General features: G+C 47.1%; 1 protein-coding gene across 1 annotated transcript in view; it reads left to right on the forward strand.

The window, feature by feature from the left end:
* Window positions 1-13,579, forward strand: part of TMEM219 (transmembrane protein 219) — a 495,740-nt gene that overhangs the window by 117,587 nt on the left and 364,574 nt on the right. Inside the window, exon 4 of the mRNA XM_085618798.1 lies at window positions 10,138-10,282. Within this exon, the coding sequence (XP_085474924.1) occupies window positions 10,138-10,282 (145 nt within the window). The remainder of the gene's footprint in view (window positions 1-10,137; window positions 10,283-13,579) is intronic.

Below are 13,579 nucleotides of genomic sequence, written 5' to 3' on the forward strand. Positions count from 1 at the left end.
AAACTTCAACCTGGACTGAGGTTGAATTTATGACTCATGCAGCAATGTTGGGGATCTCTGCAGATGTGTTTGCTGTGACTAGGTCACAAGCCATACTGACATCCACTGAACAGGCCCTGGATCCTGGAACAATGGACCAGGTGCCTTCCAAGAGAAGGAGCAGGATGGGTAAGGCTGTGTCTTCCCTCCAGACTCAGAGTGAGGATCAGTCTCTTGAGAGAGGGTACAGGGGACCCTTCCAGGGCAGACTTGAGTTTGGTGCAGCAAACCTGCCCCTCTCTTGAACCCCTGATACAGCAAGCTGCTACTGAGGTTGCTGGGAATGTTACTGGGTCCCACAGGATCTACTGGAATGAGGGATTCCTTTAGTCAGAGGGTAGGGGCCCCAAGCCTGGTGCTACCAGGAGGTTGGTTATACCTCTGACGTTTAGGGGCTTCCGACTCACCCTTGCACATGACATTCCCCTGGCAGGACACCTAGGCCAAAGTAAGACTTGGGACAGGCTTGTCCCTCACTTTCACTGGCCTCACATGTCAGAAGACACCAAGGAGTTTTCTCGCTCCTCTACTCCTTGCCAAGCCAGTGGTAAGGCAGATGGCACCACAAAGCCTCCCCCCGATGCTACTTTTAGTGGTGGGGGTTCCCTTTGAGATGGTTGAGATTGACATAATTGGTCCCATGAACCTTCCGACAGCCTCTGGGCACAGTTACATACTAGTGGTGGTGGACCATACCACTAGGACCCTGGAGCCATTCCTTTTAGAACCACTACATCTCCTATGGTGTTAAGGGTCCACTTGGGACTTTGTTCCAGGGTGGGCATACCTAAGGAGGTTTTAACTGACGGAGGAACAAACATCATGTCAAGTTATATTACTTTAATATGGAAAGAGTGTGATGTGAATTACAAGTTCACCACCCCCTATCATCCTCAATGCAATGGGTTGGTTGAAAGGTTCAACAAAACCCTCAAGGGTATGATCATGGGCCTCCCAGAAACGCTTAGGTGAAAATGGGATGTTCTTCTGCCTTCTCTTTGCCGACAGAGAGGTCCATCAGAAGTGGGTTGGCTACAGCCCTTTCAAACTTCTGTTTGGGCATCCAGTTAGGGGCCCCTTGTGTTTAGTGAAGGAGGGATGGAAGTTACCTCTCAAACCTCCCAAACAAGACATTGTGGACTATGTACTTGGTCTCCGCTCCAGGATGGCTGAGTACAGGAAGAAGGGAAGTAACAACCTGGAGTCCAGTCAAGAATTGTAAAAAGCTTGGCATGACCAAAGGGCTGTCCTGACTGTTTACTAGCCATGCCAGAATGTGTGAGTGTTGCAGCCTGTGGCCCCAGCAGCTCTCCAAGATACATGGAGTGGGCCCCCACACTATCATTGAGCAAAGAGGAGAGGTCACCTATCTGGTGGCCCTTTGCACTCCCAGGAGCCCCCACAGGGAGCTCCTTGTAAACGGGCTCAAACCTTTTGTAGAGAGGGCTGACATGGGCTTGCTTGTGACAATTGATAAGGGACAGGAGGAAGAGAGTGATCCTCTCCCTGATCTCCTCTCACAAAACCCTGTTGATGGGTCAGTTGATGGTGTAGCCTTGTCACTGACCAACAGCAGATTGATTGCATGAGGGTCCTCAATCAGTATAGGTATATGTTTTCTTTGATACCCAGTCAAACCACCTGGTGTACCCATGAAGTGGACACAGGTGAGAGTCTACCTGTAAAGAATAAAACCTACAGGCAGGCTGACAATGTCAGAGATTGCATCAGGACAGAGGTCCAAAGGATGCTGGAATTGGAAATAATTGAGCCCTCAGATAGCCTCTGGGCTAGTCCAGTGGTCTTGCTACCAAACCAAAACCTCACACCCAGGGTGGTAAGAGAGAGATGAGGTTTTGTGTTGACTACAGAGAACTCAATGCAGTCACTAGGACTGATGCTCACCCAATTCCTAGGGCAGATGAGCTTATAAAAACTTTAGCCTCAGTCAAGTTCTTGAGCATATTTGAGCTGACAGCTGGCTATTGGCAAATCAGACTAAATGAGGATGCCAAACCAAAAACAGCATTCTCAACCCCTAGTGGGCATTATCATTTATTTATTTGGATGCCCTTTGGTTTGAAGAATGCACTTGCCACATTCCAAAGGCTGTTAAATAAAGTTCTCACAGGTCTGGAAGCCTATAGTGCAGCATATGTTGATGATATAGCTGTCTTTAGCTCCACCTGGGAGGATCACCTGGTTCTCCAGAAGAATGTTTTGGAGGCTCTGCAGAAAGCAGGCCTCACTATCAAGGCTACTAAGTGCCAGACAGGGCAGATCAAGGTTGCATACCTGGGCCACCTTGTGGGTGGAGGCCAGGTTCAACCACTGCAGAGCAAAATCCAGAACATAATGGAATGGGTTGCTCCAACTACCTCAGGTCAGAGCTTTCTTGAGCCTGAATGGGTATTACAGGAGATTTGTAAAATGGTATGGGTCCATACTGACTCCCTTGAATGATCTCACCTCCAAGAAAAAGCCCTAGAAAGTTCAGTGGACAGCCAGCTGTCAGAGGGCATTTGATGGATCTCAAGCAGGCCATGTGCACTGCTACCATTCTGCAGAGTCCTGACTACTCCAAGCAATTATTGTCCAAACAGATGCATCTGAGTTGGGGGTAGGGGCTGTGTTATCACAACTTAATTCAGAGGGTCAGGATCAACCAGTAGCTTTTATTAGCAGAAGGTTGACCTAAAGAGAGAAACGTTGGTCCCTGAAGAAGCTAAGGCCATACTTGTTTAGCATTCACTTCATTGTTCAGACAGACCATAAGCCCCTCTTATGGCTAAAACAGATGAAGTGTGAAAACCTCAAACATTTGAGGTGGTCCATTTCCCTACAGGGATGAAGTATACAGTGGAACATGGACCTGGGAGTAACCATGCCAGTGCAGATGGACTCTCCAGATATTTCCACTTAAAATTGAAGACTCAACTGGGCAAGGTTAATCTCATCTCCTTACATTTGGGAGGGGGTTGTGTAGGGAAGTAGGATCTGCTTCTTATGGTTACACCCACTTTTTGCTTGATGTGATGCTGTTTTTGACTACTCTGACTGGGATCCTGCTAATCAAGACCCCAGTCCTATCTTTTTTCTCCTTAAACTGTTGTGTTATGTATTTGGGTACACCCCAGATTGGATACTGGGGTACCCTTGTCAGTCCCTAGTATATGTTACCCATGTACCCAGGGCATAGGTACCCCAGAGGTCACCCTTGGACTTCGGCGGGTATTGTGACACCCATGAGAGATCATTCAAAATGGAACTACAGGCCTGCCATTGCAGCCTGTGTAAGTTGGTGCATGGACCACTTATGAAAGAAATAGGTTCCCTTTATCTAAGGGTCACTGCACTTAAAACCTATAAGTCACTCTTCTAGCAAGCCTTTACAGTCCCGGGGCCCATTGTGTATTAGTGCTTTTTGCTGTGATTTCTTTGCTAAAGTATTGTGTAGCTTTGTGTCTATCTCGGTGTAGGAGATACTGTAACGTATTAGAGAGGGTTCTATAATAAATACATATTTTTGTAAATACTTTGTGTGGTTCCTTTTCATTTAATCTATACTATAAGATTGCATTCTGGTGAAAGAAGCTACTTTACACTCCTTCAAAATTAAGCCTGAAGGCTGCTTTCCACAGCTACCACTTGGATAGCTTTCTAAGGTTGTCTGAGACCGCAGCATAAGGGTTGTCTGGACTGGTGCAAGGTGCCCACTTACATTAGTGGACATCATATACCAGGCTATCTTCTCACATGTATCAAACAAACATTTTGCGATTCTGAAATAGCGATTTTGACCGAAGCGCTACTTTGGAATCGCAAATTAATTTGCGATTCCTTAACATTACCAAATAGCGATTCTGTAAACAGCAAATCACTATTAGGTAACTATTCACTCCAGAAAAATTATTCCCTGCTCTATCCTAGAGGATACTCAGCTGTTAAATCACAGAAGGGATACTTGCAGGACTCTCAAAAACTGAAGGGTTTGGAATAGTGAATGAAAACGGGGGGGCAGGTACTGGCAGGAACCTGATTTCTAAAATAATCATCCAGGCTCTTGCTAACAGCAGCCTCGACAACCCGAGCTCGGTAATGTGCTCAGATCTCGAACCTAATTGTCAGCTCATTTTAGTATCATGGAACGTGGCAGGATTATGCAGAAAAATGTCCCTCCCTCACTGGAACAACTTTATGGAAAGGTTTGATGTATATATTCTCCAGGAGACCTGGAGTTTGGTTCCTCTATTCAAGCCAGGGAATGCCTGCTACTGTTCCCCAACAATACCAAAGAGAATAGGACGACCTGCACAAAGATTAATAATCTGGTCAAGATTGCTCTGGGCTGCCATACCACTCTTCTTTTAACTGGCAGCCCAGACATCTTGGGAATGCGCATAGAGGGCACCTCGGGTTATCCCATTGAATTATATAATATTTATGTGAAAGGAACAAGGGGGGGTCAGACCTTCTGCCACACTCTCGCAACTGGAGGAGCTACTGGACAAGAGCCCCACACAATCAAGATTAATAATCGCAGGCAACCTCATTACTGCATTCGAACCCCTAGATAAAGCGAACATAGCGGGATTAGTGAAGAAGATCTGAGGTGGGCTCTGCCCCCCCCACCCCCGCCCCCTCAGATCTCCCCCCAGTTAAGAAATGGACAAAATTGGTGCTCCGAGTAAATGCCCTGAACTTAAAGAACGGGCTAAGGGCTGCGAATGGGAGAACCAAATCAGATGGTCTAGGTGCGATTACCTTTAATGGGATAAATAGCCCTTCTCATATCAACTACATTTTACTAGACCTGAGGTTCTGGAGAAAAGTAGTCGACATGATTGTGGGCGATACAACTGACAGTGATCATAACCCACTTTGTTTAAGTATGAAGCCATTGTGGGGAGGCCATGTAGATGAAACACTGTCTTTGAGTGTCTCTATGGAAGTTTTTCCCACAAATGATAGTCGTAGGTTAAAATGGCAGAAGGTAATCCTGCACAAAGATAAGCTCAGGGGTATGCAGCAAGATTTGGTGGCAGGCACCCTCGAACTACGGTCTCTGGTCCAAAGCTCAGGAGGAATGACCAAAGTAGATACTGTCCACTCTTGCCTCTTTGATCGAATAAGCTCCTACTTTATTGCACCTGGTAGCAAACTAAGGGCTAGTAACCCAAAGGGGGGCCCTGCTTCCTAGTATACAAAGGATTGTAGAACCAAGCGTTCAAATTTGGCCTTAGCCATTAAATCTAAAGATAGCGGCTTAATTAGAGCCTCTAGAAGGAGCTACAAGGCAACCCTGCTTCAAGCAAAGAAGGCATGGGATGAATACCGTGGCAACAACTAAAGGAAACTTGCGCCGACAAAACTTTTATAAAACATTTTGGTCCTTGTTCACTTGAGGTGACAAAACGGGCTCAACCCCCTCCAAGTCACATCACAGCCCAAGCTTGGTATGATCACTTTAAAAAGCTCTACTTAGATGTTGCTGACCCACTTCCTATGGAGGATGTTGCCTGCGCTGTCCAGTCCTCAAGCGACAAATTATTTTCCTGAGTGAGATAGGTTCTATCAGACGTATTGCCAAGTCCAAAGCCCCAGGGCTATATGGCATCCTGGGGGACCGCTTTCTATCGGATACCTCAAATTTGGCCAACTATATTTTACTTCTTGCAAATGGTGCCCCAGACCCAGGGTCCTGGAGGTGGAGGGGGTGGGGGGGGGGCTGGATTGGGGGGTCCCTATATATAAAATAAATAAAGGGGACAGAGGACAGTCCTGCAATTATAGGCCTATCAGCCTGATAGACGCCCTGAAAAACGTTTTTTGCAGATTCAGACATGGGCGGATGACAATGCCATTTTATCACAATACCAAGCAGGTTTCAGAGGCAAGACAGGGACTATTGATCAGGTATTCTGCCTCCTGCTCCTTTACTGGAAAGTTGTAGTGATTGGTCAGGGCAGTCTATATTTTGCTTTTATTGAATTAAAGACCGCTTTGACCTAGCTCCCAGGCAGAAGCTTTGGTACGTGCTCAAAGACATGGGAATTCCGCCCACAATTCTCAATCTGGTCATCCGATTGCATGAAGATAATTTTGCTCTGGTAAGGTAGGTGCACACAGGGCCAACTCACAGAACGCATTCCGGTCAGCACGGGAGTTTGCCAAGGCTGTGTTTTGGCTCTTACGCTCTTTTCTTTTTATATGCATAGAGTGGTAAGCTTTCTATGGCAGGAGCCCGCTGATGCCCCATCCTTTGGTGGGGAAAAGGTAACAACCCTCTTATTTGCAGATGACACCCTGCTGGTGTCAAAAACCCCGGTGCGGCTACAGTGATTACTAAATAGATTTAAACTTTTCTGAGACACCCAGGGCCTGATAATAAACACCACTAAAACTTCATGGCTTTTAACCCTTTCAAGTCATTTAGGGGCAAACCAATCTTAGGAGGGACTCCCCTGGAAAGAATCAGTACCTTTGACTTCCTAGGAGTCAGACTTGAGGAGAAAATTACATGGAAACCCCACCTAACAAAGATGGTACTGAGTCATAAGTGTGTCACAGGGTTATTAGGGAAAGAACACCGTTCCTCCCTCAGTAGACCTGTTGCAGCTGCTCTGCAGGTCTACGACTCGAAAGCTGTTAGCTCTGTCTTGTATGGGACAGAGCTGTGGGGCTTTGATAAGACAACTGAGCTCACTAGATCAGAGCATACATTTCTAAGAAATCTAGTGATGCTGCCCCAAAGTACCCCAATTTACCCTTTAATGTTAGATATGGGACGACACCCTATTAGTGACATTGTCAAGCTTCGCCCTTTGTTATGCTGGGCAAGAATTCGGAGGACTCCGGGGCTGCTGCCCTATGCAGAAACCCTGACAGATGTTATTCGTTTGGATACCACTAGCAAGGTAAGGTGGATAAGAAATGTAAGAAAGATGGTGGTTGAAGTAGGGCTTCAGGAAGTCTAGGAAAAATCTGACTCGCCCCTGCTCCAAAAAACTTAATAAAGCGCCATTACTGGGAATGGGTTGCGCAACAAGATTCCATTTAGCCCAACCAGGGAAGACTCACCACAAAAATGTTATTGCACAAACAGGTGAGAGTCCTGGAACCATACCTTGATATAAACCAGGTACTTCAGGATAAGAAACTCTTTATCTAATTCAGGTTTGGCACTCTCCCTGTGAACGAGGTACTAGCCAAGTGGCACATCAATCAATCAATCAATCAGGGGTTTATAAAGCGTGCTACTCACCCGTGAGGGTCTCAAGGCGCTCGAGGGGGGGGGGGGGTGCAGCTCCGGATCAAAGAGCCAGGTCTTGAGGGCCTTCCTGAAGGTGTGTAGGGTCGGGAGCGTCTGATGTTCACTGGGAGCTCGTTCCAGGTCTTGGCTGCGATGTAGGAGAAGGGTCTCCCGCCTGCTCTTTTTCTGCAGATGCAGGAGATGTCTGACAGTGCGAGGTCAGCGGAGCGGAGGTTCCTCCTGGGCACGTGGAAGGAGACTCTCTCGGTCAGGTATTCGGGTCCTATGTTGTGGAGGGATTTGTAGGTGTGGGTGAGGAGCTTTAAGGTAACCCTCTTCTCGACGGGGAGCCAGTGGAGGTCGCATAGGTGTTGGGTCACGTGTTCGTACCGCGGAGTCCCGAGGACGATGAACCAAGTCTAAGCCACTGCCCAGGATGCAATGCACCGGTGGAGTCTGTGGCCCACATGCTGTTGGCATACCCAGTTTATGCACCCCCAAGATCAAAATGGATAAAAGCTATCTGCCAGCAAATGGGCACACAGAACTACCGTGAGGCCTTGCGTATCTTCAAATCTGATACTAGACCACTCTTTGTATGTGCAGTTGCTAAGTTCCTTGGCAATATGTGGGGCACTAGGGGAAAGACACTTGAAAAAAGAAGTACAGAACTTAGCGGGCTGGTTTCTAGCACCTAACTGGCCCTGGGCACTAAGCATTATTGCCCACGGAAATATGCTTACCAGTAGTGGCATTGCACAAGCACTTTATTGTATATAGTCTGTAGGATGACCAAATTCACTGGTTACAGAATTAGAGGTTGTACTATGTAACATTTGCCAAGGAGTTTAACGGGTCTTTCACTAATTTAGTATTTTATTTCATATTCTGCAATATTTTAAGAATTTTTAATTCTGTAGTGTAAGAATGTACTTTTAAGATGAACTGTTCTTATTCTTATGATGATATGCGGATATTCTCTTTTAGAAGGTATATATACTGTTCTAAAAATCAAGTTCTAGCTGGTCTTCAACTGGCACAGAGTGCGTCCCACGTGGAAACCGAAGGATGGATTGAGTTTTGACACTCACTCAATTGTTTGCATGCTACAAAGTCTCTTGTCTTTGCATAAGGCTGAACTTGTGTGTATTTAATGCCATGTTTCTTATGAACTGTCTAGTATTTATATCCTTTTGCATGCTTGGTTTTTATCTGCTTTTATGACATGAGTTGTCGAAATAATGCTTATATAAATATATATCAGGTAATATGACTCCTTTCATTCCTATCGGTCTTTAATGGTTTTGCATTTGCTAATTTGCGATTACCAAATTGGTAATTGCAATTAGCAAATGCAAAGCCTAGGGTGCCTGGGGGCCTAAGGCCCCCCTTGAATCACCCCAAAAAAAGAAGTGTGCGCATGTAAAGCACACACATGTGCCCTACATGGCACTTTGAAACATGCATTTTTCAAAGTTTGCACATGGTTACGATCAACCTGTAGTTGATGGTAATTAGCGTTTCCTAAAAGCACAGTTCGCATTTAGAAAGGCTTCTTGCATTTGCAATAGGGATTCGCAAACTATGATTCCCTATTTGCATTTGCAATTTAGGTAATCGCAAAAAATTGCGATTACCTAAATTGCGAATGAAAAGCCTTTCATACATTAGAAAAGGCCTTTTTCCGTTTTCAAACGGGCCGATTCTATGAATCGTCCCGTTTGCAAACGGAAAAAGGCTTGACACATCTGACCCTAAATGCCATATTTTTATGCAAAGCTCTTTATAAGAGTGTCGCTTTCACCTTAACTTCCACCTCTGTCAACTCCGGCTTTAGGACTTCGCTCTGGACTCCCCAAGACTTTTCTCCATTACTGCCTTAGTTATAAACTTACATTTCATCACTGCCTTCAAGGCATTCTAGTGCAATACCTACCTAATTAGATTACCTACACTGTGTGCCAGATATTTATTAATTCTGGAGATAATATTCTTGCAGAATATCGTGTCTTTCAGCAAAGCTTTGTTGAATCTCCATTGAGCACTAGGTTGCAAATTCCTTGAGTTCGGTCACTGTAGGGTGCCTGTTAGTAAGCTATGATCCGATAATGTCAAAAACCCTGTTAGACTTCTTCATCCAAATTTGATTTGTGTTTGTTTGCCAAGGGATGGTCTTCTCATTTTCTAAAAGGGATGTGTAGCGAAAGTAATCCATCTTAATGGGGTGTTGCAGATGCCTTAAATCTTTCAATCCTATATCTTCCAATAACTGCCTTCAATTGATCTCGCTACAGAACTTCTTCTAAACAATATCTCTGCTGACCTTCTTCAGCTGCTGTAATGCTTCCATTTTGCTCTCCTTCATGTTTTCTCGATTTCTGGATTTTTGCCCCTCCTCCTGTCCTCCTTTGAGTTTTGTCTGGTGATGGTAAAACAGGGTGCAGTTTTAAAGGACCATTCGGAATTATGTAATACTTTAGTTTATGCCTTGATTCAGGGGTGGAATAAAGAACATGCCTGCTGAGTAATGTCTCTGATTCTAAGGAAAATCTCCTACTGCTTTAAATGAGATACACATGGGGCAACGTCTTACCAGATCTGAGATGTGTTTTGTACTGAATTATATGTGATTTTTGTTGCTTGCCTTCGGCCTAGTTTTTTTCTATTTGATTTTATCAATAAATTTGCACTAATATTGCATTCTGTTTGTTTTAAACTGCTGTACAATGCTATCTTTTTGTTAAGGGTTTTCCTATATTAAGCATTTAAACTAAACCAAAAATAGGAGGTGTCTTTGTGTCTTGCTGCCAGTATATCATCAACTTAGTGCATCTGTCTTCCTGCAGGTCCTGATGCAGAAGAGATGCTGAACCTCACAGCAGTGCCCTGGCACCCAGAAGGATGTAGTGGAGCAAATTTGTGCTTGCTATCTGAGATCACAGACTCTTGTATCACCCTGACTGTTCCGACATCTCTGCTTCCCAGCACCAGGTGAGTTTTGCTGGTGTGGTCACTGGACGATACGCAGAGTGGCCAACCCAGGAGTGTTGCAACCTCTACGTTGTTAGTTGGAAGCAAAAATACAGTACAGTCTTGGCATCTGATATACAAATGTGCACACAGTCAGGCACACACGCTCACACATACATGCAGTACTTAACTTGTACATTAATGAACGCACACTTAAATGACGTGGAATAATATGCACAGTGTGCAGATACAGGGATACGTATTATACAGTCTGACACTACGGAAGCACAGTAATTCATGCTGCACATTTGCACAGCAATTTACACACAGTTCATATGTACACTAGTACAAAATACAGACAATGCTTTTGTTTTGCCAAGTATTTTCTCATTACTGTGTGTATCATATGCTTTACAGTGGATTACTGTAGTACACAAACATCACACAAAGTACTGCAACGAAACACATTCATAGGAGGGAGAGATCTACTAGATCAATTTACTCCACTGCCACTTCACCAATGTGGGTCTTCTGAGGGAGGATACCTCCATGTCCATATTTTGCTGGCTGTGGCTAGTGCTTCGTGGCTTACACTCGCCTGCAGCTCTATTGCTATAGCCACCTTAGTGGTGTGCTGCCAACCTGCCTCCTCCAACAACCATGGAGGATGTGCATAGGCACAAGCTGATTTGCTGAGCTAGCTGGGAAGGGAAGTAAAGGCCTGGGTAGGCAGAGGGAATGAGGGTGCACAGAAATGGAGGATAAACCGTGACAAGGTGACCAAGAAAGTGTGGATAACGAACATGCAGGAGGGAGACAGAAGATTATTAATTTGCTTCTTCTAATGTCTGCTTATCTGACATGCACGTTTTGCATTGCTTTGAAGAAGAAGCACTGACCTTTATTGATAGGTAGGTAGGTTAGGTGAGAGTTAGGTGAGACGAATGTCCGGAATCGATCTCAGACAATGGCTGAACTGATGATCGAAAGAGCTACCAACAAGTTATATGTACCATTCTGATGTTGTCCCATATTCACATTTGAAACCCATCATGTGACTGTTTCTCTCCTAGAAGTATACTTTCCGCTCCCCTAGAAGAGATGTCGGCAGCAAAAGGGTCTAAATGGCCTTTGCCCCGAGTTCCAGCCTTTTTCTTTTTAATACGTGCTATGTGAGACTATTAGCTATGGATTTCCTTACCTTAGAATTACCCTCAGGCATCGGACTGGGAGAATTTTTCTTCAGCAGTACCCCTGCGTATCTGTACGTGGCGTCATTCGACTCCGCATTCGTCGTTGGCGTCGTGATCGCCGGAATGACGTTGCGGTATCTACATAGACGCCGCCGCTGCGCGCTGATGTCAGTTCTTTTTTTCCACGCCAGCCAACGCAGATCCAGAGAGAGCGGTACCGCTAGTCACTTTTTGACTGTCGTTTTATGACTTTTGTCGAAACTTTTTGGAGTCGTTAGACTCGTAGTGCACAGGGATGTCACATCGGCGAACCGGCTTTAAGTCTTGTGGCTCCTGCCACAAGCTGATATTGGTGACGGACCCACATCTAATGTGCCTTTGATGTCTGGAGTGCAACCACGACCCAAAGTCGTGCTCCGACTGTCGGGCCATGGCCCCGAAGTCTTTGCGGGAGCAGTCCCGAAAGCTTCTGGAGGCCCGGCAGTCAGCTCCACGCCCCTTGAGGTCTTAGGCGAGAGGGAGGTCGTGGGACCGGTCGCGGAGCCATCATCAACACTCCTTGTCGAAGTCTTCGTTTTCGGGTAAGTCGAAGCACAAAAAGAAGGCGAAGAAGCGCCGTCGCTCTTCGGGTTCTCCCCGTCCGTCAGCCGATGCAACGCGGGATGCGGGAGGTAGTTGTCCGGCTCCGCCCGCAGATCCTGTTGGGTCAACTCCGAACCACCCCGCTTCCTGGGAGCCGAAGCGGCCCCTGCCCAACTTCATCGTTTTTACGAAGCCCTCCACCCCATCTTTGGTCAGCCCAACTCCTCTGGCGCACCTTCGGGCCTGCTGACTCGGCTGGGGGTTCAAGGCCTTCGATGCCGGCGGCTTCGGCCCCGGCGCCGCTGGACCCCCAGGGATCCAGGCCTGGATCCGGATCGGCACTGGACAACCTGACGACACCTCCTCTGGCGCCGAATCCTTTGGGGACACCCCCGACCCCTCCGATGCCGGTTGTGTCCCCAACCGACGTCGACCCCAGCCTCCCCCTCGACATGGACACAGAGCCAGACGGGTGTCGACCGACGTCGGTACCAGCGCCAACTGGTACTTTTGTACCTCTGTTCTCCCATGGTGTTCCCTATCGCCCTGAGTGGCTACCAGAGGAGGGTGAAGAAGACTGGGAGGGGTCTGTAGACCCGCTGGCTGACCAGTTGGAAGAACCGGACTGGAGAGAATGGAGTTGGGTGAAGCCCGTGGTCTGGACACTCCTCCAGACCTTGGCATGCTTTCTCCCCCTACAATGGCTATGGAGGAGTGTGCCTCTTATGCTGTGGTATTGCGTAGGGCGGGCGAGGCCTTAAACCTGGAGCTTCCTATGGTGGTGGTCAGGGCTAACCTCCTGACAGAGGTGCTTCAACCGGCAGCGGCCTCTTCAGAGTCCCCGCTGCCATTCAATGAGGCCCTCGTGGACATCCTTCTGGCCACTTGGTTCAAGCCCAGCATAGAGGCTCCTGTGGATAGGATGATTGTCCGATGCCACCGCCCGGCCCCAGGCGACCCCATTTTCCTCTCCCAACACCCTACCCCGAGAGTTTGGTGGTCCAAGCCTCGACTTCCAAGGGTGCATTCCCTACTGCTCCACCTGATAGGGAAATCAAGAAGCTGGGCCATTTTGGGAAGATGTTTTCTTCCTCAAGCTTATGACTGCGGTCAGTGAACACCGCATGTCTCTTGAATCGTTATTCCCATTCTGTGTGGGAAACGGTTACGCAGGTGCTGCCACAGTGCCCGGAAGAGGCCCGGGCTATGCTCTCCTGTGCAGTTGCTGAGGGTAAAGGCGCTGCGAAGTTCGCCGTACGAAGTAGACTGGACACCGCCGACTCGCTAGGCAGGACAATTTCAACGTCGAGAGCCCTAAAACGCTACGCCTGGCTGAGATCCACTGGCATTTTTTGGGTGATGTCCAATCAACTCTTTTGGACATGCCCATTGATGGCTGTCGCTTGTCTGGCGATAAAGAGGACAACGTGCTTGAGCGCTGTAAGCATTCCCAGGGCTACCACCTCTCGCCCGGCGCAGTCTGCTTTTACCCCTTTTGTGGCTACGGAAGGGGTGCCCCCCCACGTTCCACCCAGAGCCCCAG

This window comes from Triturus cristatus, chromosome 7 (assembly GCF_964204655.1).
Source record: "Triturus cristatus chromosome 7, aTriCri1.1, whole genome shotgun sequence".
In the NCBI taxonomy this organism is placed as follows: Eukaryota; Metazoa; Chordata; class Amphibia; order Caudata; family Salamandridae; genus Triturus; species Triturus cristatus.